Below are 26,862 nucleotides of genomic sequence, written 5' to 3' on the forward strand. Positions count from 1 at the left end.
CCAACAAAACAAATAAATAGTTGCAGATATAATACTGTTTTTAAAATACTTTATTGTGCATTCAATGTCTCTTTTTAAATAAGAAACAAAAAACCACTGTTAGATTCCAAAATCAGATCATTTTTTTTCACAGCTGGTTATACAGTTCAAGTTTTCTCTCCAAATTTAGGAGGCAAAAAGTAAGTGGCAGATAAAAACATTTCAATATCTAATGTATTACAGACATGGTTTCATCTTTCCTTTAAGGCTACTGATATGCTTTTAAAGCAAACCTCATGAAAAACTAAACAGCATTGTCACCTACGCTTTTTTGTCATATACAACACATCATTCTACACAATAAATTTTCTTTCCTTTTTTTAAAAGCATTTTTTCAGGACAAGAAGTGCAACGTATTACGGTGTGCAATATAACACCAAATGACACAAGAGGTTCCATAAGACTCCAGAAATTCGAGTAATGAAAAACTGTACAGTGAAAACGGTTTTAAATAGTGTAAAAATCCACAAGGAAAGAGTCACTGATAAGGTACTTTCTGTCCTCCCTTCAGTCCTTTCCATTCAGTATGGGAAGGGTGGCAAAAATGCAAAAAAAGGGACGAGGCAAGTTAGCATAGTTACACTCCACCTGTCACACAGTTGTGATCCCTTGTGTGTTGAACACCCAAAGTAATTCTATTTGGAGGTAGATGCTGTGTGTTGCCACAGCGCCAAAAGAAAAAAATCCACCAGCTGCTTGGCAAGGAAGGAGGAATGGAGAAGACTGGTTCAAACCATCATACTCTTAAAACAGTAGCCCATGCCTTCACAGTTCCTGTTATGGGCTAAAGTAGAAGAATGAGCCCCTGGGGTTCACCTGGAGTTTGAAAGTCAAGTTATGAGTCTTACTGTGCTATCAGCTGAATATGGACCCAGGTTTAAAACAGTCAGATCTTTTCTTGACTACTTCTGTCAACAATGTGCAACACATTTGCATGCTCACCCACAAAAAAAGGGAACGTGGAAAAAATAGCTGTTAAGACAGAAGGATTTATGGCCAAAACAGGTGCAGCAATGCACAAGTAGCAGATCTGTTGGTTAAAGCTAGATCTACTTACAGTTATGTAGAAGGCAGGAGGAGAAAAGTATAGAGTATACAGCAGAAGGGTATAATACTATCCCCACCACCCTCACTTCATACTCCAGTAGTCACTCTGACAGCCCTCCTAAAATATATTCCAGTGGAGGAAAAGTAGTATCAAGAGACAAATTGTTAGGAGATAAGACCTAGATGTGGGGGCCAGTTCCACATTCATTCATCCTCTTTTTGTGGGATTCATCCATCCCACTTTTTTGTAGCCAGTTCACAATGGTATCTTTCTATTAGCACAACCCCACAGAACAGTGTAGGGACAAAACTGTTTCAGAAGTTAAACTCACGTTTATTTCAATGACATTGGCCTAAAGTCATTGTAATGTTAGCAGAGGAAACTGTGCAGTAGAAGAGTCCCACTGAATTTCCAGTTCTGTAAAAGTGATAGCGTTCTTGGAGTAATAGCAACACTTTATCAGAGTGAAAAATATTATTCAGCAAACAGACAGCTATCCTAGTTATGTCTAAGTCTACTCTTAGTTGTGCTGCTACCACTCTTGCAAGCAGCTGCACAAGAAAGACCTGTGCATGATGTAAAGCTAGGCTTCTACTGGTGTGGTACCTATGCAGCCAGAGGATCTCCACACGTTGGGCTTCAACCCTCATAATTCCTGACTACAGGCCATGCTAACTGGAGCTTATGGGAATTAGGGTCCAACACACGCTACACTCCTGCTCTACAGACTGACACAGCTGAAAGAGAGGTAGATGAAGCTAAAATGTGATCTATAACTAAGCTAAAAAAGGAGAAAGAGCCAGTCTACAAACCTGTTTGCCTTTCTCTCTCAGACTTATTCAACATCAACAAAATTTCCCTAAAATTCAACTTTACGTTTGACACCTCTGTTCAAAGAGCAAATAATGATTAAATGAGAAGACAACATTTTCATTCCAACTATAAAATAAGGAACATTTTCACAAACAAACAAACAAAGGGAAATAGGGATGATTGGGTTAAATCCCATTGAAACAAATGAGAGAAATACAGGCCTAAACTTAACACACCTACTGACAAGAATGAGATTAAAAGTGCTTCATGTTTGATGTACTGTGCTCTGTATTCCTGGAGTAAACTGCTATTTAAAAGCAAAACAAAACAAAACAAAACAAAACAAAAACCCTATACAATATGAGTAAAAGATTTTGCTGTGTGAAAGTTTAACTGTACTATCCAAATCCACATATAAACCGCATTGTGATACAGAAAAGTTCTTTGAAACAGAACTGTGCAAGCCAAATTCCGTATAAGATTGTCAAAAGCTATTTGTACTGAACAAAGACTGCAGTGCTTATTAATTTAACACATGTTAATAGTGATATTCAATTATCATATATCTGAGATTAAGCGCCATTGAACAAAGCGATTCCTACTTCTGAGTAAACATACATAGGATTACATTCTGTACATCCTCTCTTTTTTTTTTCACTATGAGCTTTAGTGAATAAAAAGAGAAGAGTGAAAATATTAATCATTTTCAACATGCTGCATTCCAGGTCTTTGGGACTTGAGCTCCCATCCACCTGTCCACAGGCTGTAGCTGTTGGAGCTGATAGGAGTTGTAGTTCAAAGCACAGGAATGGGGAAGAACTGATCTAGCCAAATTTAAGCACTATTCATTTATTCCACTTTATTCCTCTACTGTAAACAATGAGATTTAAAAGTGCTTAATTGTGGCTGGAGCCTGATTTTTATTTTCAAGAGCATATCTTCAAATCTTTATAGAATCCCGTAACATGATTTAGTTACCCAAGTTAACTTTCTTTTCTGCTAAAAATGGAGCGTGGTCCAGACATAACGGATCTATTTGAAATTCTCCAACAGGAGAAATGTGATAAGAAAACAAAATGAAAGAATCCTTCACTTTTTCCACTGAAAACAAAATGAAAGAGTCCTTCACTTTGACTAGATCATGCAGATCTAGTCTGTTTATACTCTGTTTATACTGGTACATAGCCAGAGATTAAAATTTAAGACAATGCCATTTATACTGTACAAACATACCATTTTCCAGTAATTTAAATGACCGTTAAAATACTATTTAAAATACACTTTCGTCAAATATGAACATTATACACACACAAAATAGTGATACATCTATTAACTTGTTTTCCTCTTCCATTCAGAATTGGTGACACAAAAATATGTTGTCCCAGTCTAGCCCCCGGATACTCATTGTATCATCTAGGCAGGGTTTATCTATTATAAACTATTTATAATAAACTGATGGGCACATATCAGTTTTCTCAGACTTTCAATCTGGATTTTTTAAAAATAAAAATACAAGATGTTACATTTTTAATAGCAGCCCAATTAAGCATTCTGTAGAAAGCATGCAAATTTAAACTGGGAAAGGGGTATGCAGATAAGCCCTACTCTATTGTCCCCATGCATACCAGTCCTGCTTCTGAAAGGACACTGAGCAGATATTGGCTGCCTACAGCCCAGATGCTGGTAAATGTGCTAAGACCCATTTTTGTCTTTTAGATCATGCATCTCTCCCACCGGTTCTCCTGTGTGCGATTATCTCCTTTGGCACTTCAATCTTGCCTAAAGCCGGGTTTGTAATGGCTAAATCCTACAACTGTTCTTTCTTTCTAAATCCAGCCTTCAAACTGTCTAGTCCTAGGAGGGAATGCTGCGGAAAGTATTTACTTTCTATGTCTTCTAGAAAAGAGGTCAAAAATTACAGAAACAATTACAGTGCTAAAAGAAATAAATTTCTCCCCTGCCTTGCCACTGGTTCTTTGGTTTTGTTTTTTTAAGGATTGTTATAAATCTGACCCTACCAATTATATACATCCCTTATATACATATCTCAGATTCATCTTCTATGTACCTGACCTTTGGGTCCACTGATGACAAACTCCGAGTAACAGATGAATGGCAGACCAAAAGAAGCAGACACAATAGAGATTTGTAGCAGTGATACTGAACAGCAACAGGAAGACCAATAGGCCTACTTTAGGCAGAGTGTCAGACCTATACTTCAGCACTGCTCTACTGCCTGTTCTTTGGCTCAACGCTTTAGGGTCAAGACCCTATAAGGCACTTGGGGCAGCTTACGGTCTTCGTGTGCAGCTAATAGTTTAGACTTGACTTATGGCCTGTTTGCCAAAATGCAGAACCATCACCAATCTGCTCTTTTCACTGTACCCAAGAAGCTAGCAAATGTTTTTCCTCTCCGTTTCTTTCCTCTCTATATATATATCTCAGCTTTTTAAAGCCACATCTTCTGCTACAAGGCTGTGATAGTCAAGTCTGTTTGCTTAGGTTTAGTTATCTGTGACACATTTGAAATATTGTTTTCTTCATCAGCCAGTGAAACTGGGTTTATATGACCTTCCAGGGTCTTTGCTTTCTTTTCTTTTGCCATTTCTTCCTCTTTCTCTTTGTTACAACATTTGCAACAGCAGCAGCAGTATTTTCCACAGGCAGAGCTTGCAGAGGTTATGACATTATCCCAGGGCTCCAAAGAATGCATCCATCTGGGGAGGAACTCCCAGCTTTGGAGTTTCTGAGGCAACAACTGTGGCTGTTTCTTTTGCAAAACACTGAGGATGACCACAGCGATCAAGACAGTCAAAATGGGAACTGCAATGCCCACAAGGTACTGCCAACCAGCCATTGACAGGCCAAAAACAGCCAATGGGATCAAGAAGAAGCAGAAGAGAAGGTAAAAAATGGCAAACCATCTATAGTTGGCAGTTATGTTCCCTAAACCCTTGGACAAAACAATTGGGATGCGCATGAATGGGATTGGGTACCACAGCAGAATCCCAGAAATATTGAAAAAGAAGTGGCAGAGAGCAATCTGAAAGCAAACAAAGGAAAAATGTCAGGTTAAATGTTAAACAATGTGTGACTTTATGTACAAATACATATTATTTCAGGATTTATTAATGCCTTCTGTTGCTCTTTCCTTCAATATGTCCAACTACTATGACACTCCAACCACCTAGAAATTCTTACACAATTGTTTCTTACTGAAATATACAAGAGCTGACCACAGTCAATCTTCAGACCGTTCATATCTTTTTAAAACTAAGTTTATATCAATACACACACCAAATGCAAATGGTTTTTCAGATAACATGTAATGGTTTGAGCGCTGGACTATGAGCCTGGAGACAAGAGTTCAATTCCCTGCTCAGCCATAGGAAACCATCTGGGCATGTCACACACTCTTAGCCAAAAGACCCCTGTGATACCTTTGGGTTGCCATAAGTCAGAAACAACTTGAAGGTACATAACAAATGTGTGCACGTGCGCACACACATACACACCCACTAATTTCTCAGTTTAAAAAAATAAAAATAAAAGTTGGAATAAAAGCAAGGGTCATGTGGGAAGGCACTAGGGCTGGGAGATTAGGATTAGGATCATGGCCTCTGAAGATTAGCTGTTTTAGAGGGATGACAGCTTCAGTCTTGGTGAGCCCACATAAGCCCAGCAGACACCAGGCCTGAAGCATTCCGTCTCTGAAATGTGAAGTCCTAATTCAGAGAAAATTCATTTTAAGTCTAAACTTTCTCATTGAGACTTTATGTTATAAATAATAAAAAATCAAAATGCTAACCTGCAAGGAATATTTTAATCTACTTCCTGGACTAGCCAGAGCAGCCAGAATAGCTGTTGTTGTTGTACCAATATTGGACCCAAGAGTTAAAGGGTATGCTCGTTCAATGCTTATAACACCAATGCCTGAAAGGGAGAAAAAAAGGATGAATTACAGTGCTCAAAGTGCTTCACGTAGATTATCCCACAGATACCAAACACAGAAACAGCCCTGAAACTATATAGCTACCAAAGCTAGTAAAGTTCACAGCTTTAATATATCAGCTGTTGTATAAAGTACAATCTGTAGCATTTCATACCTACAAACTCTGGTTATGTATGCATATGCTATATAGTAATATTCAAAGACATACCCATATTTGTCTGGAAAATCAATGTGCAGAGGCATTTTGTAGTACCTTTGAGGCTGAAAGAACGAAATAACATGAGCTTTTGTAGAGATCTGAGAAAGACTCCAGACAATGAAAGCTCATGCTACCCGTTTCTTTCTTTCAGTTAGTTTCAAAGATGCTACAGGATAATTTCATACACTATATAAAACTTTAACAGATTGTGAACAAGTCCTAATGATCTGGAAGAAGACTAACATTATCAGTTGCTAGGGCTGCATGTAAATGTTTCTTACAAGGCTTTGGAGGGTTTTTAGACATAAAATTATATAAGAAATGAAATTACCCATTTCCACTAAAAGCCAAACACTGAAAGCCAACTAGCAGCTGAAAGGCAGATCAATCTGACCTCCTCACTCCCCTTAACCATTCTAATTCAAAATGCTTCTATAGAACACATACCAACAAGTGGAGTAATTGCAGAGGTGAACACAGAACTGCTTTGGACAATGAAGGTCATGCCGGCACCCACTAGCATAGCCAGGTATCCTGTCAGCCAAGAAAATGGAAATGGAAAATCTGGGGAAGGGAGGGAGAAGAATTAGATACATTAGAGACTTACAGAATATTCTCTAAATAATATTTCCAAATGTATCAAATATTTTAACTTGCACCCCACCCTCAGAACATCCCAAATAAATTCTCTTCCACTACCATTAACCTGCAGTAAAAAGGTGTTTAAAACATAACAAAAAAAAGAAGAGTTTTTAGGGTTGTTTTTTCTAACTCCCCAAGACAGATTGAAAAATGGCTACTTCCAAAAAATTGACACAGCACTATCTATAAAAGAAAACAGAGATGGAAGGAAGTAATGAAGGAAGAGGTAGATTTGGAATTGGGGGAGGAAAAGAAGTATACCTTGAGCAATGAGCTCTAAAGAGTTTTTCCTTGCGTTCATTTGAATGCAGTCATGACCTCCTTTCAGATTTTGCTACACACTATGAGCTCATGGAATGAAGAGGTAAGACTAGGCATGTGCAAGGACATCTGTCCCCACATTTTGCCTTCACATACTGGATTGTCTGAAGACCAGTAAAACGAGGTTCAAAACACACTGCAGAAATAATCCAGTTTGAGACCTCTTTAACTGCCCTGGCTCAATGCTAGGGAATTCTGAGAAGTGTAGTTTTGTGAGACATTTAGCTGATTCTGTCAGACGGTTCTGGTGCCACAATGAACTACAATTCCTGGGATCCCCAAGCACTGAGCTAGAGCAGTTAAAGTGGTCTGAAACTGGAATATTTCTGCAGTGTGTTTTGGACCTGCGTTTTAACAATGGAAGAACATGGCCAAGGTCCAACAGATTGGTTGGTCCCATCTGACATCTTTCTAGATGGTAGGTTGCTATTCCATGGAAGGGTTGACCTAACTACCCCACTCATGTAGTTGTGGGAGGCATATATATATCACTTCGATGCAGAGCAGAACAACAGAAAACAATTTCTATGCAATTAATTGAGAGAATGGAGGCAGACAATTTTTCAGGACTACTTTGGCACTGCTTTTCTTTTTACTAATATAGAAATACAGACAAGAAGGGTGGCACCAGAGGGTACCTCAATCATCACATCCCACTGCCACCCATTTCACTACGGTTTTTACTGGAAAAACACTTTTTGATTGTACTGTACTCAGTATTTGTAAATACTCTATTGGCCATGATTTAGAAAACACAAGAAATCATTACCGGTGTTGAGTGTCTTCTTGATAACTGTTGCTACTTGTCCTTTAAGTACAGAATTCAGCAACTTGACTATAAGTATCAAGCAAGTGCACAGAACAAGCAAGGAAAATGCAAGCAAGATGAGACCGATTGCAAGGTCTGGGAGATTTGCTCCTGCAAAAATGTGCTGACCTATAAAAGGAGAAAAAATTAAATACATGAGATATGAAAGAATTTAATTGTTGTGAGAACTGTTCATACATGTTCACAGTAAGATAAATGTATATGTCTTTCTTTCTCAATTTCTCTCAATATGTCTTCTCTGTGTCCAAATGTCTCTCCCACCCAACTCCTTAGTGTTTCCTTCACATCAACATTCTGCAAGGAAACACTGGCCTGTTACAGACTGCCAATATAAAGCTGCTTCGGGTCTCTTTGGAGGTATGCTATTTAAATGATGCATGCATCCTAAGAATCCGGAAGCTGCACCAAAGCTGCACTCCAGTGCTTAGGAATGGAGTGTGGCTTTGGCGTGACCTCTGGACTCTTAGGACCCATGCATCATTTAAATAGCATACCTCCAAAGAGACCCGAAGCAGCTTTATTTTGGCAGTCTGTAACAGGCCACTGATACCTAAAAGTTTCTTGTTGCATATGTTCACCTCCCAAAACAATGGTACCCTTTCTCTGTGACGGCTGTTTTTGTATGCAGATGCCATAGCTATGTAGACAGAGTTTGGCTACTGGCTATGCTGGCTAGCAGATTCCTGGAGCCAGGAATGTTTCTGAACTGTAATTAGGGGAAACACATACTATACAAGCTTTATAGATGTTGCATCTTTTGAGAGGGCGATCTGGCTGCGACATCTGTCACCCCATTGATCGCCAGGGTTGATTCGGCTGATCTGGCTGGCTAGGCGGGTTTCCCTTTCCTCCCTCACTGTTCCATGTGCGTCCCTCCCGAGGCTGCGCGCTCGGTTGAAGAGGACGACCATCCCAGATAGAAGGAGTGTACCGTTCTTCGGTCAAGGGTATACGATAGCTGCGCTCCCCTGCTAGAACCGCCAAACAATAAGCTCAAGGTTCTTTTTTTTTTTTTAAATGACAACTTGAGATATTTCACAAATTTTCAGAAGTGAACTGAGTTTTGTTTTTGTTTTTTTAAATGAATGTGGGTGAAAGTTAGAACTGACCCATATGTACTCCAAGGCTGAAACAGTTGAATGATTAGCACTAAATAAATAGATGAATCAGGGTTTGAGTCCCTGTCCATTAAATCACATTTATTGTGCTGAATTAGCCTCTTTTCTTTTATTCTTTCCTTGGCTATAACAGGTACATGACTCTGAACTACAAAACAATCCTGCCCGTATTGGGGAATAGTACTTATTACAGAGAGTACAAAATTATATTCTGATTTTGATAACCTGCCAATTTTGGTCAATTTCTTCATAAAAGCTATGGAACATACTTGAGATTTAAAAGAAAACTGTGGGTGAAAGCAGAAATTGTAGGTTCATCCTTCCCTTGTACCACCAGGGACAGGTTTTGGGGCAGCATTTGAACTGACTCTTAGCAATGTCATATTTTGCCAGATGTATTGTGAAAGCTGCTCCCCAAATCTTGATGTTACAAATGTGATATTAATTGTTTTTCATGTTTTTTTCAAGCTATGTGGCTATGTTCTAGAAGAGTTTATTCCTGATGTTTCGCCAGGATCTGTGGCTGGCATCTTCAGAGAAGGATATTGCTTTGGTCAATATCCTTGTCAGAGCCAGTGTAGCACAATGCTTGGTTGATTTACCTCGATGATATTAAAGAGAGAGTGACGCAGCCAGAGTGACAAGGGAAGGGTGGAGCTGTGTCCTCACATCACTCTGGGAATATCATGGAGTATTGGGCATTCCAGGGAAATTCTTGCATAAAGAAGGCTCAGAAAGTTCCTTACCAAGCTGATAAAATTTACAACTGCTAGTGCAAGTGCAAAACCTCAACAAAATTTCAGCCTTTGAAAGCCTTACAGGAATAGGCAGAACACAGAGCAACATATCCCAGAGAGCATCACAATTAATTTTTGGTCTTCCATTGCTGAGATCGTGACACACAGGCACAGGAAACCAAATCCATTTCTTTTTACATGCATAACCAACTGCATCACTGCATCCTCTGCATCTTATCCATAGTTGTGTGCCATTGCTCCGTGTTTGGCACATTGCTATATTTCTTAAAAGGTTTTATAGTTGTGCAAAATGATGGGACAGTTGGACTGCATATTCTTTAGTCTGAAATAATATCTATGGCCAAATCCAACCATACATTCCAACCAGTGAATAAGTGAGATTTACATACATGTTGTATTAGCAGTTAGCATTTGATACAATGAAGATTATTATCACATTGCTTTTAAAGCACCTTATCCCCAATGGGAAAAAGGCATGTTTAATTTTAAAACCGGGTGTTATTACACTCGCTGGTGGCTGGGCAAATGCAACCAATATGCAGCCCAGATTCCAACCATGCTTATTCAGTGGCTTTTCAAAAATGGCAAAATCTTACAAATTTTTTTTTTTAGCTCTACTTTGTTTTAACTTGTAAGCCTCCTCGGATCCTCTGTTGGGTGAAAGTCAGGATATTAAATAAATAGGCAAACAAACAAGTAAATGTATCACTCATGATTCTCCCACATGATAAGTAACCTCAGGTAATGACCAAAAGAACATAATGATTGCAAAACCTTCACAGAACTGAAAGTGAATTTTTTTTCTTACATTTTTTAATATATTCTGTACTGGAAACATTTTTGATTGTCCATGTCAAATTTCCATTAGTCCAGCAAAGGTCTGGAGACGTACAATTTGCAGAAGATGGGATGGTAGTATTCACTGCAGTCTAGGCATTGACAAAGCAAACCAATAAAATCAATATCCTGTTCACTTATGACCTACTGTAGTTCTTCTCCAATGCAAAAGCACTACAACAAAGAATCACAGTAATGAAAACGATGAAACAGCCAATATTTGAGCCTTCTTTATGTCTCCCTTCCATATTTGTTATTGTAAAAAGTATTCTGCTAGTGAAACTATTCTTGCTCTTCTCCCTGCTTCTCTTCCTCGTCCTCGTCCTCTGTACTAACAATAATATATATGAACCAATCTGAACACACTAAATCATTATATAAGTAGCAGCATAAGTAGTGATTAGTATTATGCTAATTTAATCAATGGTCATGATATAGTAGTTTACTTTCATAGGCAGTCCCAATGAAACTGATACTTTCTTCCCCATTCACACCTGTTACAGGCTTTCAAAATAGCAAAAAAACCCAGGCCACTATGATTCCCTGTTCAATGAAAATAATAAGATAATTAAGGACTTCTGTACTGTTAAGAATTATTCAAATTATGGAGATTAGCACACTGGCTTTCATTCCCATGCTAGGCACAAGATATAAACTCACCAAGATGGATTGCATTGCACAGCTTTGACCCCGGGTAGTACTCATCCTGTATCTGACCCAGACGTATCCCAGACCTTTTAAAGAACAGGAAAATCCTATTCTTTAAAAGGTCTGGGAGAAGCCTGGGTCGGGTACAGGATGAGTACTGCCAAAGGATGGAGCTGTGAGATACAATCCATCCCAGTGAGTTTATGTCCCGCACCCATCGTGGGAATGAAAGCCGGTGTGCTAATCTCCTAAATGAAATGTACAGGTCTAAAACATTAGTATAATATTCCAATATAATATTTACAACTTTCAAAAGGAAAAAAAAGCAATTGTCTCTTCCCATTTGGTTTTTAGTTGTTAGTAAGAAATATAAAGGTAACCGTTTAATGATAGATTATATTACATTACAGTTTTAACAGTACTCACCAGGTTAGTTTTGGTTTCGCACCACATTTTCACAAGACTTTTGTTTTTTGCTGCTTCATTCCCTGTAGCAATTGCATTTATCACTGATTTATCAAGCTGTTAAAAACAAACAAAAAGAGAAATTATTTAATCCAGAAAAATACAGTGGGCTCTTGGTATTTGCTGGGGTTTGGTTCCAGGACCCCTCGCCCAGCCCCTGTGGAGACCAAAATCCGTACACGCTGAAGTCCCATTATATACCACAGCAAAGTAAAAGGGTGTCCTTTATATAAAATAGCAAATTCAAAGTTTTCTTTTTGAAATTTACATATTTTTGGAATATTTTCAAGCTGTGGATAGTTGAATCTGTGCATAAAAACTCTGTGGAGGGCTGTCTGTACATCATAAATTTTCCCTCTCATGGCACAATATGAATTTCATTTTATATTGCAATATAAAGCTTTATAATCCTATGATTCTATGATTTCTATTTAAAATGCAATTTGTAATTATTTTTTCTCCATAATACCAGATAAATTGAATCTAAACCAACCTAAAGTTGACACGTGTATAACTTTATAGGTCTTCACACTTGGGATTACATCCAATTGCTATTCTAAGTAGAGCAGATCCATTGAATGTACATCTGCTCATAATACATATGTAAATTGTATTAATTCAGTGGGTTTACTCCCACTGGCACTAACAATTTGGACTGAGCCCTTTAGGTGGTGGCAGTTGGTGGTTTCCATGTCAGTGGAATTTACTCCAGCCTTTTGTCCAAACTTTATAGCCTACCTGGACAATAAGTTTGGTGAAAGGATCCGTGATGACTTTGAGTAGGTCAGGAGCATTTTCCCCACTTTCAAGATGAAACGATTTTACTATTACATTTGTAAGGTGATAAAGATAGCCTGAGGCAACTTCAATGGGCAACAGTACGAACACTGAAAGCCAGTTGAAGAAATCATGGACTGTAGCTCCAGCAAAGGCCCTGCAGAAAAACCAAAACAGTAAACCCTCATAATCAAAGATAGTGAATAAAGTTCAGCAATGAGATAAATTAAAATGACTTCAACAGGAAGGATCCATGTCTTGATGCATTTCATGCTGGCACAGTCTTTCTCATGATACATTGAGACCAATAATAGAGAGACAAGATGCTCAGACATCTTACTGTTGAGCACTTCCTCAAGTGGTGAGATGTTCTGGGATAACACTACTCACTACTCTTGGCTTTCAACTGGAGAGAGACTACTCTAGTGATTTTGTAATATCTGCTGCAATATAAATAGAACATAAGCAGAAGGAAACAGCTGGTACTCCTACCAGACAGATCTTGAGATAAACTCTGCACCTTGAATCATTTTAAGTTAGTTCATTGCTTGCTCCCTCTCTTTCTGAATCTTCCTAACTGCAACAGGAAATACCTGGCCAAAAGACTGACCAGGTGAGCCCAAATGCTAACTGGTCGCAGGCTTTCTTGCCATCATAAGATGTACTCTATTGATATTTGAAATTATATAATTATTTATAAATTGATAAAAATTATCATGTGCACACTTTATACAAATCTCTTCCTCTTTTGTTCTCTTTAGTGATGCATTTCCTATTATTTTGTAATGTGCAAGTGGCACCAGGTACACATAAACACACACACATTCTGCTCTTCTCCAGTCCTTTTCTTTAACATACTCAAGTAACATCCAGCTAGCATGAAACTTTCTCCTAGCAATTCATTCACACAGAAGAAACATCAACTAATAATTTAGCTGTAATTTAGTAATGTACACAATAAAGAAATGGCCAGCAAATGGGAAAGATGATACAGTAGCTAGCCTGTATCATTTTTAATAGCTGAACATAAAAAAGCTGCGTATATTACAAAACCACTTACAGGATTGGTCCAAAGGGAGCCATTCAAATACATTGGCCATTGAATTAATTGCTGAATGATGAGTCAATATTTAGGTAAACAAACCTGCTTTCATTGAGATTAAGAGCAGATTCAAGCCATTATGTACTAGTGACATGTAGGTCATTCAAATAAGCTTTTATAGAGTTGAAATTTCAACATATACCCTCTGCTTACCTATATGGAATATATAATTATATTTCTGTGGCCTACTGATACTGTTTCAGTGGAATTTTTGCATTATGTCCTGAAGTACCAACTGTATAACAGAAACAAGCGTTGCATCATTTGTCACTATTTAAAGTCTCACCTGTATATTATTTGTAATCTGTTATCAAATGGAATTTATATACCACAACTTTGGTGATGGTAGTGAGAAAAAGAGTTGGAAGAAATTTCTGAATTAGGCATCTGTTAATTGCACAGGTGATTCGTTTTAATGTGTACTACCGTGATAGAGCCAAAGCTCCATTTCAGTGCCCTATTGCTAAATAGAATAGAAGAGTTTTGATTTGACTTGACAAGACGAATATCAATTTTAGCTTTAGCTGATGAAGAGACGTGTGTAATAACTACTTGTTATTTTTGAACACTTGCCATATCATCTTTTACAGCTGGAACTTGGTGTTCTGTCTTACTATGCTTCGGAGAACCATTTTCCTAATTAGTTTTTCTGCCAAGGAATTCATATGTATCTGCCACACCAGGGTCAGCATCTGTGGAAGGCTAAGGGACAGCATTTACCTTCCCAGGACTCCAGAGATAGCTGGACCCCAACTATACCTGCTTCCGCAAAACAAAATCCACACACCCCCCATTCCATCTAGGGGACATGGAAGTGTTCTCGCCACATTTTGGTGTCTTTGTAGCCTCAATAACATTTTCATAGGGGGCATCCAGACATGATGGAAATGCTCTCTGCAGACCCTAGAAATCATTTTAGGGCATGTGGGGGTCCCAGGGGCCACAAAAATGGCCCTGGGAGCCACATGCAGCCCATAGGCCACACTTTGCCCACCACTGCCTACACATTGTGAAGGAATTCTGAGAACTGCTGTAGAGAGCACTCTTACGTCATGCAGGTCACCAGCTTCTCTGTAGTTCTATGTAAGCCACATTCCAGGAGAATATTAAGAGTGGTGAACAAGAAGCTTTTAAAGGAACTTTCCCACCACTTATGATGCCAGGACCCCCTCAGAGAAAAAGCTTGACAGCTACCACTCCAGATTCGTTTTTAGCTAAAGTATCATAATTCACAATCTGTGCCTTTGGTTCCTAAAACAGATCAAGTTCAGAATCAAAAACAAGGTGGTACATTTGTTTTGGTTATATATATTTCCTGAGATTTAAGTGAAAACAAAGGGTTAGTTAGTTTCAGAGACTACACAGTTCTTAACAGAGGAAACTAGGTTAAGAATTACTACTGTTTTGAGAGATTAAAGGTAACCACTTTGGAGCCATTCAAATGCGGTTTTAGTCATGTTTTTGTATATCTATGGGTGCCTTGTTTTTTTCACAATAGCATATGGCTAAACAACAAAGCTAATGAGACATGGAGAAGCAAACCACAGGATTGCCAAGTAATTATTCATGATAACTATGTTTAACAGTCTTACTACATTCTTACTCAATCAAAATGAGAAGAGCTGTGATTTCACTTCCATTATCTCACAGCTATTTCATTTTCATCTCACACAGGACAGATACTATAATACTGTAGGAAAACTCATGGAATATCAACACAATAATATTATTTTTGGCACATCTCCCTTTGTTCGACCAAGAGGTAAGCGAAGAAAGGAGGAGTACAAAGGCGAAAAGGTCAGCCTGTTTTAGAAGGCCTGTTATTACACGCTTACTATATCAATTGTGCATTTTTTTCTTCATTGGTTTATTGCACTGTTGTTCCAATTTATTCCACTTATACAGAGTTCTTTGTAATTTTGGCTTTCCTTTTCCTTCCTTCCTTCCTTCCTTCCTTCCTTCCTTCCTTCCTTCCTTCCCTCCCTCCTTTTTGTCTGTTGATGTTCTTCCTATGCAAGCACATCTGTTTTGTGATTATGGCTTACCTTCTAAATTCATTCCTATCTCCGGCTTGCATGAGTGCCACAATGGTGTTTGTGACTGATGTACCAATATTAGCTCCCATTATGATCGGAATACCATGCTGAACACTTAATACTGCAAAATAAGAAAGAAACAGAAACTGAAAAATTGAAAGGACTGTCAATTATGACACTTACATTACAATGAATCCATTAGGATCTGGTGCCATCTTTGGGATCTGGATTTCGTGTGCAATCAGAATAGAAAGCTTAACCAGCTTAGTAAAAAAGAAAATACACACTAATCAGAATGATTTGTTAGTACATGGAGTCTTTCTTTTTTCCATTGTTGTTCTGCTACTCCACATAAATTCTGCAGAAGTAGGTTATGGAAAAAGAAGTCAGAAGACTTCATGAACAGAAGCATGGTCAGGATATGTCTCAAATATAATAATAATAATAATAATAATAATAATAATAATAATAATAATACCCTGCCTCTCCATTAAGATCAAGGGGGCTAACAACATTAAAACACAATAAAATACAATGTCCCAAAAAACCTATCCACCCACCAAAACCAATAAATCATAATGATAAATAATAACAATAAAACAAAACCGTTAAAATTATTAAAATGGACAAGACAAGGTAGATAATGAGGGCGACTGAGCTGCTAATTTGGGAAGGCCTGTTGGAAGAGATCCATCTTGACCTCCTTTTTAAAGCTGTCAAGATTGGTAATATGGTGGGTCTCCTCCAGCAGGCCATTCCATAATTTGGGAATAGCAGAAGAGAAGGCCCTCTGGGTAACTGCAGCCAGCTTAGTTTTTGCTGGCTGCAATAGATTTTTCCCAGAGGACCTAAGTGTGCAAGGCGGATTATATGGAAGAAGGCAATCCCATAGATAAGATCATCCACTAAGGGGACTATAAAGCACAACAATTTGGTGAAGGTGCCATGACTGACTGTTACTTAAAAGTGTCAAGGTCCTAGCAATGTACACACTTAATGAGATCGAATACCACTAACTTGAGATTCATACATATATCTTGGGTGGTACCATTGCCACAACTTCCACAGTTGCTTCTAAAGCTAGCAAGGATTGTTCAAATGATTATGGTTTTTTAATCTGCATGTTTAATGTACCAAACAAGCAACTCGCTGACCTTACTAATTTTTTTGTTGTTGTTTGCCTCCAAGTCATTTTTTTACTTATGTTGACACTAAGGTGAACCTTAGGGTTTTCATGGCAGTTTTCTTCAGAACGGGTTTGCCATTGGCATCCTCTAAGTCTGAGAAAGTGTAACTTGCCCAAGATCACCCAATGGAGTTTTATGCTTGATCAGGGAATTGAATCCTGATCACCAGAGTCACAGTTCAACACTCTTACTAATATGATGCACTAAAGCATGGTGTAGTGGTTTCAGCGTTGGACTATGAATCTATTGACCTTCTGTGAAGATGCCAGCCACAGATGCTGATGAAACATCAGGAAGAAACACTTCTAGAACATGACCACATAGCCCGAAAAACCCACAAAAAACTATGGATGCCAGCCATGAAAGCCTTCGACTTCACTGTTGACCCATTCATTCATTCAATTCATTCATTCACTATTGACCTGGGTTTGAATCCAAGCTTGGTCACGTAAACCCTCTGGGTGACTTTGGGCAAGTCATACTCTCTTAGCCTCAGAGGGTGGCAATGGCAAATCTCCCCTGAAGAAACATGCCAAGAAAATCCCTTGATAGGTTCTCCTTAAGGTCACCATAAGTTGGAAATGACTTGAAGACATAAAAACAATGTGCTTTTAATCAAACTGTGTGGGCAATGTTTTTATGCCAATCCTAGACAAAGTGGGAGTAGATATGGGAATGCAAATGATTGAGAGATGAATAAAAGAGAGTCATAGTAGAATTACATTTTGAGAGTATTTTGGTCATTACTCTAAATGCAAGCTTCCAAGTAGTTACTATTACTACTACTGAGTATTATAAGTCACTGACACATTCTCTTTTTCCCTAAATGATATGGTTGGAATATGAGCTGCATAACTGCAGAATGGCCTTGGCTCTTGTCAAAGCATTGCTTCTAGGAATCAGTTCCCAATTAGGGATGCAAAGTCCCAACTGTGAGGTCTCCTGTGACTACTAGATGCACAGAAGGGCAAAATACAACCAGCAGTGCCTTTCCTTGTCACTGCAATGATGTGAAAAGCCACTCCGGGAAGAATTTCCCTTCTTATTCCCCATATTAGGTGCCCATATTATACAGTCCTTCCAATATACCTTCTTCATCCCCCACATTTGTGTATGCAGCTTTGAACATGATTTATATAAAACCAAAATCCATTGCACATTTCACAGTTAACTTACATGAAGAGGACACCATGCTGACTATGATAGATGAAGAGGTGCTAGAGCTCTGCACCATTACCGTCACCAGAACACCAATCACTAGGCCGGCAACAGGATTTGACAACACAGAACCATCTTTGAAAATGTCGCCTGCTGCTTTACCTGGGAAAAGAGAGGGGGCCTTTTTTTAAAAAAAGAAAAAGGTAATGCTTTTGTCTCTAAGCAACAAAATACAGGACAGGGCTGTGCAAACAGTAGCACCCTTGATTTTGTTTTAAAATTCTCTTTAGGCAAACAAGAGGTTTTAATTTCCCCTCCAAAGGGTCACACAGTGCATGGCTCATTATATACTAGCTCTTATACAGAAGTATGCTTGGAATTCATTTCTATGAGGAAAAGTAGAAACTGCTATTAGCAACACTACGAAGTTGAGAACAAAGCAAGACCAACACTAACTGGCCCAGGTACTACTATATAAACAGAGACACAGTGAGAGGCATTGTTCTCATTTTTATGAAAGCATTATGGGTTATGGAAAAAGGTAAGAACCATACATATCCTTTAACATCGTTGCATACTTTTACTCGATTAAAGAAACTTGTTCATAAGAAAATTTTCTACTTTATAAACAAGCAGCATTTTGTTAACCAAAATTTATATAATTTTGATTTTAAAAAAACCCCACAAGCATATTTCTAGTAAAGATATAAAATTTAGTCACTTCTTTATCCAATCTTCCCCTTAGGTCCCAACAGTTCTTTCTGTTTGTTGTCTGTATTGTCAGAAGAGGTATCAGTAAAGTTCTCAGGGGATGGGTTCAAATAGGTGGGGGCTATGAAAAGTCCACCTCAAAGGAAAGATTGGTATATAGGGCCACAGATTCTTTTCTGGTTCAATAGGGAACATGGAAAAAATTACTCCTAAAGTAGCTATATCCTAAGTAACACTATAAGACAGGCACAGGAAAACCCTGGCTGTTGTTGGACTCCAACTTTCATCAGCCTCAGACAGCATATGCTAAAATAAAGATGACATGGCTTGTAGGCCAACAGCATTTGAAAGAAAACTGTTTCTCCAACTCTGATTTAAAGGGAAATAAAAAAGTGCTTTGGCGATAGCAGAAAAGGGGGATATTTCCTAAGCCTTGGGATTTATTCAGAAATAATTTATTTGCTTAGAAAAATTGTATGCAGAAATTGTAGTTTATTGATCATTTTGTTGAATCCTTCCACAGATTTCAACTGAATTATCAACAAATTACGATTTACAGAATAATTCTAGGACTCTGTACAAGTGACAAGTATTATAGGTTTGTAATGTATACATTACAAGGTCAGGCAAGGTTGCATCCTTTCACTCTATCTGTTCAACTTGTATGCAGAACATATTGTATGAAAAGCAGGAGTGGACACAGAAGAAGGAGGAGTGAAAATAGGAGGAGAGAACATCAACAATCTAAGGTATGTAGATGACACAATACTACTAGCAGAAAACATCAGAGACCTGGAACAACTACTAAGAAAAATCAAGAAAGAAAGTGCAGAGACATTATTGTTGAACATAAAGAGAATAAAAATAATGACCACAGAGAATTTACATAAATTCAACCTAGACAATGAGGAAATAGAAATACTAAAAGTGTTCTCATACCTAAGATGAAACATTGATCAAAGAGAAGACTGCAGTCAAGAAATCATAAAGGAACTAAGAATGGGGAGGGCAGCTATGAAAGAACTAGAAGAAATCCTAAAATGAAGATATACAACTGAGCACAAAAATTAGAAACATACACGCCATTGTATTTCCTATCACCATGTATGCATGTGAGAGCTGGACAATTAAGAAAGCAGATAGGAAGAAAATAAACTCCTTTGAGATGTGATGCTGGAGAAGAGTGCTAAGGACAACCAAAAGAACAAACAAATGGATCCTAGAACAGATCAAACCAGAAATCTCTCTGGAAGCCAAGATGACTAAACTGAGGCTGGTGTACTTTGGCCACATCATGAGAAGGCACAGCTCATTGGAAAAAACAATAATGCTAGGAAAGATGAGGGGAAGCAGAAAGAGAGGAAGGCCACATGCTAGATGGATGCTAGATGGATGGACTCTGTAAAAGAAGTCATGGGTATGAAACTGAGCAGGGCAGTAGAGAACAAAAAAAGTTGGAGATGTCTCATCTACAGTGTCGCCATGGGTCGGATTGATTCGAGGGTGCTTAACAACAACAACAAAAAAACAACAACAACAAATGTATAAAGCATTTTCTCTCAAATACTGTATATGATAAGTTAACACATACCTTTTTCCTAATTAAAACTGTTGCTATTTCACTCTGCAGTTTACATTTAAAAGTTTACTTTTAGCAGGTGTGTGGGTAAGAATTGCTCAAACTAGTCCACCCTGTTCTCTCTGAATCAGTGAGCTGGGAGTGACACACAGAGAGATGTAATAAGCAGCCACAAGTGTGGGCAGTTAATTCTGCTGACTCGTCATCCTCCCAATCTGCCCAATGTACACTTGCCATCTTTGGCCAGATTGTTCAGCCTGTATTTAAGCAAACTAGACTCATTCACAATTCTTGAACTAACGTGTGATCAGGAATGCCCTTATCCTTCAGTTTTGGCACTGTGTTAAATTCTGCCAGATAGTCCTCAGCTCATAGGTGACTTAAACTATGTACAAAATACATTATTTTAGGGTAAATGTGGACACAAAGGGGTACATTGTGATACAATATATTATTTTCAAAACACAGATTGTCATAGGAAACAGGATAGAATGGACCTAGGAAAGAACATAGGGGCAAAACAGACCAGTTAGAAACGCCGGCATTGGGGTGGAGTGGGGGCATGGCGACTGCACGTTGCACACCCTGACTCTACCCAGTTACCGGCATCATGCCATGCACCTGACTGCATGGTGGGGGCATCACGGCACCTTTAGTGCAGCTTTTATATACACTGTGCCAAAGAAACACCAAAAAGCCACAGCAGCAGCAAGGGCAGCTTTTTGCCATCTCTAAAAGGAGCTGCATTTTGTAGTTCTTTTTAGAGCCACTAAAGCGCCAGATTGGGATGTGGCATGCAGTTGCCACAGCCCCGATCCGGCACTGGAAGGGGTGGTGGGAAGCTGCTCCTTTGGGGCCATTTGTTGAACCCCATAGATACATAGGTAAAACTGACATGGATCAGAAACAGCTAATATTCAGCCACCCTTAATAGGTACATCAGGAAGAAGGCGAGGACATAGCTGTGACTCACTCAGAGAAGCAGTGTGCTGGCTCAGAGAAGCCTTTAGTTGGCCAGCTGATTAACTCTTCAAGTATACCATGGCACACCATTTGGCAATTACTGCCTTCAGTACTCCCCCCCCCCCCCACAGTATGTTTGAAAATCTAAGGTTAATAATTTGAATTTGGTTCTCTCTTCCCCCCAAAAAAATTAAAAATTACACACTGCTGCATTTATTGATGTTTGCATGACTGTGGCTGCAGATTTTTAAGTGATTTTCATGCACCTAGGAGTCCAATAAATTGGCTTGCACCAGATGAGCAACTGCATATCTGGCATCAAGTAAGAAAACAGTGCTAAATAGCGCATGATGTAGAATACAAAAAAGCAGTGTATTTGTGTTTGAGAAGTCAAAAGGTCATTGGGTAACTTGCATTGGGTAACTCAGCCTACACATCCTCACTTGCCTATTGTAAAACTAAAAAGGGATGAAACATCAGCCTGTGCTCCATGGGAAAAAAGCATAGTGCTCTGGCCCCTGAGGGAGAAGGAAAGCAGCCAGGTATACCTCTGTCATGCCAGAACTTAGCTATTGCTGAACTTAGCTTGCCTGCCACTTTCTTCCCTATTGGTTTCCCCTTCTGTGCCTTTTCTTATTTAGACGGTATGCCTGGGGGCAAGTACTGTCAAATTAACTATTAATAAACTGCTCTAGAAGGTTTTTTGGCTAAAGGGAAGGGTTTAAATCCTTCCAATCAAATAAGAATACAAACATATGCTTGGAAATAGAGTTAGAATCAGGAGTAGCCACGGAACTAAAACTCACTTGGCTGCTCTTTTCATTTAGGTAGCGATTTTTATTTCCAGCCAGAGAGACTCTTACACCCAAACTTGTAAATTAAAGTTTTTTACATCTAAAGTACTTACAGAAAAGGTAATAAAGACAATCATTTTACAGCTCTTCACCTCTTGTTAATATTCCCTCATTACCAAGTTAAAGAATAACAGCCTGCCCTTTTCTTGGAACAAAACAGTTGGGTTTAAAAAGTCTTCAGTTACTTTAATGAATAAACAGTTGCAATACCACCTGCTACCTTTCTCAAAGCAGGACAAGATGCTTTGGGAAGCGTCAGCTAAGATACGAAAAGTAGCAGGAGAAGTGGGGGATACGGTTTATGGTGAAGATGTATGATGTCAGTGTGTGTATGCAAAATGTGTTGACATATGGCCACCCCATGAATTTCATAGGGTTTTCTTAGGCAAATAAGAGCCTACCACATCTAGGATTCATTGGTGGTCTCTAATCCAAGTACAAACCAGTGCTGACCTGCTTAGTTTCCAAGATCACACAGGATCTGGTGCATTTCAGGGAAACACAAGCAAGAAGGTACTTTTGCACTCATGTCCTGCTTGCAGGCTTCTGGTCAGCCTCTGGGAACACAGCATTGGATTAAATAGGCTTTCAGTATTATCCAGCATGGCTCTTTTTGCCTTCTCAGTTACAATTGCTTTCCTCTTTGATCTTTTTGAAGACAAATATTCCTCTTGAGATGCAAGATCTAAGTACCTTTCTATAGAATTAACTAAAGACCTTTTACCTAAGTGTGATATTTAAAAAAATTTGTCCTACCTCCTACTAACTGGAACGCTGAGCTGAGCACATCCAAAGAGCACACAAAAAAGTACAGCAAGCCAAGTAAAAGTATAAACTTTCCAAAACTTTTAAAGACACAGCGTATTTTGCTCTTTCCATCCATTTCTGTAAAACAGAAAACAGGTGTTGATGTATAAAACAGTAAATACATAGCTTATATTGAACACTGCATCAGTTTCCAACATGTTGGTGAAGTCAAGGTCAATGTTTGAGTTCTGCAGATAATAAACCAGAAGGAATGTTCCCTTTATTAAAAGTTAACTATAGCTAAACATTTTAATGACATTTTAAAAGACCAATAATATTTTAAAAGAATACCATTTTGCGGCCTACTGAATGCAGTGTGTTTAATGGGAAGGCAAAATGAGAGGATAATAGTTAATGCAGTTTCCCATTTTTCATTCACAGTTCTCATAATGTTCAGATTAGGAAGATAACCAGTATTCCTTTTATCAAAGGGGGAGGGAGTTATTACAACAAAAACTTAAAAGGTTTGGAATATTAGCTAATTGTTAACTGTTCTCTCTAATGCTCTCTAATGTGAGGCCTCTCCTTTCTCTTCTCACCAAGCCTCCCTCCATTCACACCATCTCTTCAGCATTTTAAAGGGATGTAGGTGAACATGACAGCCCATTTCTGCCTAAGGAAAAAGATTTGGGGAGCAGTAGTGTCATTTCCCCTTAGGGTGTCATCTGTTCAGCCCGCACCCCTTGGTGATGTCCCTGCACAACAGTATTCCATTCATATTTGTCACTATAAACACAAATCAGCGGCAATCAACCTTTCTGGCAAGTCTACCAAGATCTTGCAAAAGTTATGTTTTTAGACTACATCTTCCACTGGCCCAGCTATTATTCCAAATTCTGAGTGTCCCGTAAATTGTCTAAACTCTGAGACTCTCTATGTTTTGGGCACGTTTTACGTTTAGCTTCCTAGGCAAGAAGCAGTGCAGTACAGAGGTTGCAAGCATCATGGAGGGTACCACATGGAGGCTATGCTTCATAACTGTCCCACAGTTTGATCACCAATTATATAGCATGACTGGGAATAGCATGTCTCCAAACATTTAGTGGACATCCCACATATCTGTGAGCTGCAGTCATGGCTTCATAGGTCATGTTATGAGCATTTAGATCAGTGATGGCGAATCTATGGCATGCATGCCAGAGGTGGCACTCAGAGCTGTCTCTGTGGGCAGGTCTGCAGTTGCCCCAGCAAAGAGTTTGCCAGAGTTTCTTACTAGAAAGCCAGAGGGACATGGCACTTTGCAATAACTGAGTGATTTTGGGTTGCAGTTTGGGCACTTGGCCTCTAAAAGGTTCACCATCACTGATTTAGATGATGTATCTCTCACGTTCAAGTGTTACACATAAATGTGGCAAATATCAGTGGAAATCAGTACACTCAACTATCTTGTAAAGTCTGCTGCTGTAAAGTCTGAAGAAGTTTCATTCTATGTTTTCATAGTTGTGGGTGCAAGGAAAGTGCCTTCCATGCTTCCCATCCATAAGCCTAAATCGGCAGCCTTTTCTAACTTCACATATTTACCTACAACAGTGCCCTTACATCCAATTTACAAAACAAAAAGTCTCTTTAAGATAAAGTGAGCATTTGACTAGGGGATGGAACACATGGGCACAAAAGAGCGGCATGGGCCCACTCCAGCAGAAAGCGGGTTTAAACCCCTCTGTCCACATAGCTCACTCCTAGCAGGAGTCAGACTATCCCGTCTCCATTTTGCTCCAGTTCTAAGGACCAGAGCATGGCTTCAGTGTAGCTTCTGGTTGATTTGGAGACATGCGTTGTTTAATCAGTACACCTCCAAAGTGGCCAAAATATGCTTCATTTGGCTCATCTTTTTGAACCCTAAGAGAATGATCTGACAATACAAGCCACTGTTCTACCATTAAAGCAGTTCTGCCCTGTAAGATGCCCAGAAGATAAACCACCTCACCCCTATACAAGCCAGTCTGAACCCTCTGGAGAAAATAAGACCTGTGATAAATAAGTGAATAAAAATAAATGTATACATTCACCTACAAATCAGGAAGATAAGAGATGTAAGGAACTTCTAGAAGCTGATTGTTAGCATTTGCACAACCTTCAATATAATGTTGAAGTAAAGGGAATTTAGATAAAATTCAAGGGAACTTCCCTGCTTCTTGACTCATGAGAAATATGTTTACTGATTTACTAGTCTAACATTTAATATCCCAGTTAGACATTAATCTGATTTGCCATTTTTTCTACATTGCCAATAATCTACCTTAAAATCAAACAATCAGACAGCACATTATCAACCAAAAAATAAAGGTACAAAGATTCAGATAACATGTTTTTCAAAAACCTCTCAGCTGGATATTTGTGCCTCTTTCTTCAGAAAGATAACATTCAAGCACAGATTTTCCCAGTGGTGATCTTCATGTTATTGGGCCATTCCCCTTAGCCCTGACCAGCACAACCAGCGGTCCATGTTGATGGGAACTAACATTAATTATTGAAGGGCCATACATTAACTGAGGATGGTAGAAAATGGGGCATTATCAATTCAGTTCAATGGGTTTAATTATGATAGACCCTTACCTGACCATTTGACTCCAGTATTCTGGAGCACTGGCATACTCCATGGATCATCTTCCTCCAGTTCTCTTGTCAAGGCAATGGTTGAATATGTAGGCAAAAGTTCCAGCTGATTCCTTAAAGAAATTCCCTCATCTAATGGGACAAGGAAGGAAGCCAATATCATTACTCACCATCGGTCTTTAAATATACAACTGGCAAGGTTCTGACAAGTATATAGTAGCAGATATTTAAAATCCTCTTTGTTTTCACCTTTTGGATTCTTCATATCCTTTTCAGACATGACCTGGTTTTGTTTGGAGCAAGGCTCTTCAATATATTTATTGGTGTCTGCGTTTTCTAGTTCAGGCCACGGAGCCATGTCCTGTAGGAGGAGAAGAGGAAGAGAAGCGCATCAAAGAATAGCTTTCCATAAGCTTTCCAAAGGGTTCACTACATTAAATTGAGGAATAAACTCTGAATATTAATTTTTATGGGTAAATGAATTCTATAGTAGAAAATGAACTGATGATTTACAGTCGGCCCTGCTTATACACGGATTTTTTTTACATGGATTCAAGCATCCACAGTTTGAAAATGTTCAGAAAAAGTATAAATTTCAAATATCAAACCTTGATTTTCCATTTTTTATAAGGGACACCATTTTGCTATGTCATTATATTTAATGGGACTTGAGCATCCACAGATTTTGTTATACACGGAGGATCTTGGAACCAAACCCCAGCGTATAACAAAGGTCCACTGTATAAGCAAAATACAGTGTCAGAAGCATCTTGTCTTTTTTTAAAATGTCTGACCCTATGAAAAGCTGCATGCTATTCAAAAGCTTACTTACTGTGTTATCAATGGATAGCTTAAATAAATGTTAAAATGGACCAACAGGACTGCCTGCTTACAGTTAAACAAATACTAGATAATTGTTTAAAAACAAGCAAACAAAAAACCCTCTAATTTTCTTCTTTACCCTGCCATAACTTTTGAAGCAAAAAAAAAGAAGAAAAGAAATCATTATGTTTTGCTTTCAATGTCAATATAATAACAGATAGTAAGCCTTATCAAACACAGTGAGATTAGAGGTATATTACCTGCACAAGGGTAATGTCCATGGGAGTCTGCTGTTAACACTCATTTGTTTTATTTCTACTATAAAACATCAGCTCTACTGGCAGTTTTCATATTTTTTTGTTCCTAATTATTCCATCATTATTTGAATAGGAGCTGTTTTTTGCGCACATATGGTCTATTATTTTACTGTCCTAAATGTAAGTAGCAAGATGTATTTTACTGGCACTTCATAGAACCAGAATATTAGATCAGACATAATTTAAGAGATTAGCACACTGCTTTATTTTAGATCTAGGCAGGGGCTGAGACTGGGCTGGGACAATGAGTTATCGCACAGCTCCGTGCCCAGATCGGAGGCATCCCATACCCAATCGGGATGTCTCCCATTACTTTGCTAAGGA

At 38.6% G+C, this 26,862-nt stretch overlaps 1 protein-coding gene across 1 annotated transcript; it reads right to left on the reverse strand.

The window, feature by feature from the left end:
* Positions 1-44: 44 nt before the first annotated feature.
* Positions 45-26,148, reverse strand: LOC149312476 (sodium-dependent phosphate transport protein 2B-like). Its single transcript, XM_089524704.1, has 12 exons — positions 25,649-26,148; positions 25,400-25,531; positions 22,793-22,921; positions 17,948-18,091; positions 15,594-15,705; positions 12,408-12,603; positions 11,631-11,726; positions 10,528-10,648; positions 7,784-7,951; positions 6,499-6,615; positions 5,709-5,833; positions 45-4,943 (listed from the first exon to the last, which is right to left on the reverse strand). Exons 1-12 carry the CDS (start codon positions 25,755-25,757, stop codon positions 4,368-4,370), a joined length of 2,025 nt encoding a protein of 674 aa, XP_089380830.1. The 5' UTR covers positions 25,758-26,148; the 3' UTR covers positions 45-4,367.
* Between the last annotated feature and the right edge of the window lie 714 nt (positions 26,149-26,862).

Source organism: Sceloporus occidentalis, unplaced genomic scaffold (genome assembly GCF_023333645.1).
Source record: "Sceloporus occidentalis isolate IW3139 unplaced genomic scaffold, rSceOcc1.0.p SCAF_5, whole genome shotgun sequence".
Classification (NCBI taxonomy): Eukaryota; Metazoa; Chordata; class Lepidosauria; order Squamata; family Phrynosomatidae; genus Sceloporus; species Sceloporus occidentalis.

Coding starts and splice junctions, on each gene's coding strand:
- LOC149312476 (XM_089524704.1), bottom strand. CDS start 25,757: ATGGCTCCGTGGCCTGAACTAGAAAACGCAGACACCAATAAATATATT. Junction 22,922..25,399: donor TACTGGAGTCAAATGGTCAG/GTAAGGGTCTAT, acceptor TCTGTTTTACAG/AAATGGATGGAAAGAGCAAA. Junction 18,092..22,792: donor AGCGTTCCAGTTAGTAGGAG/GTAGGACAAATT, acceptor CTCTTTTCCCAG/GTAAAGCAGCAGGCGACATT.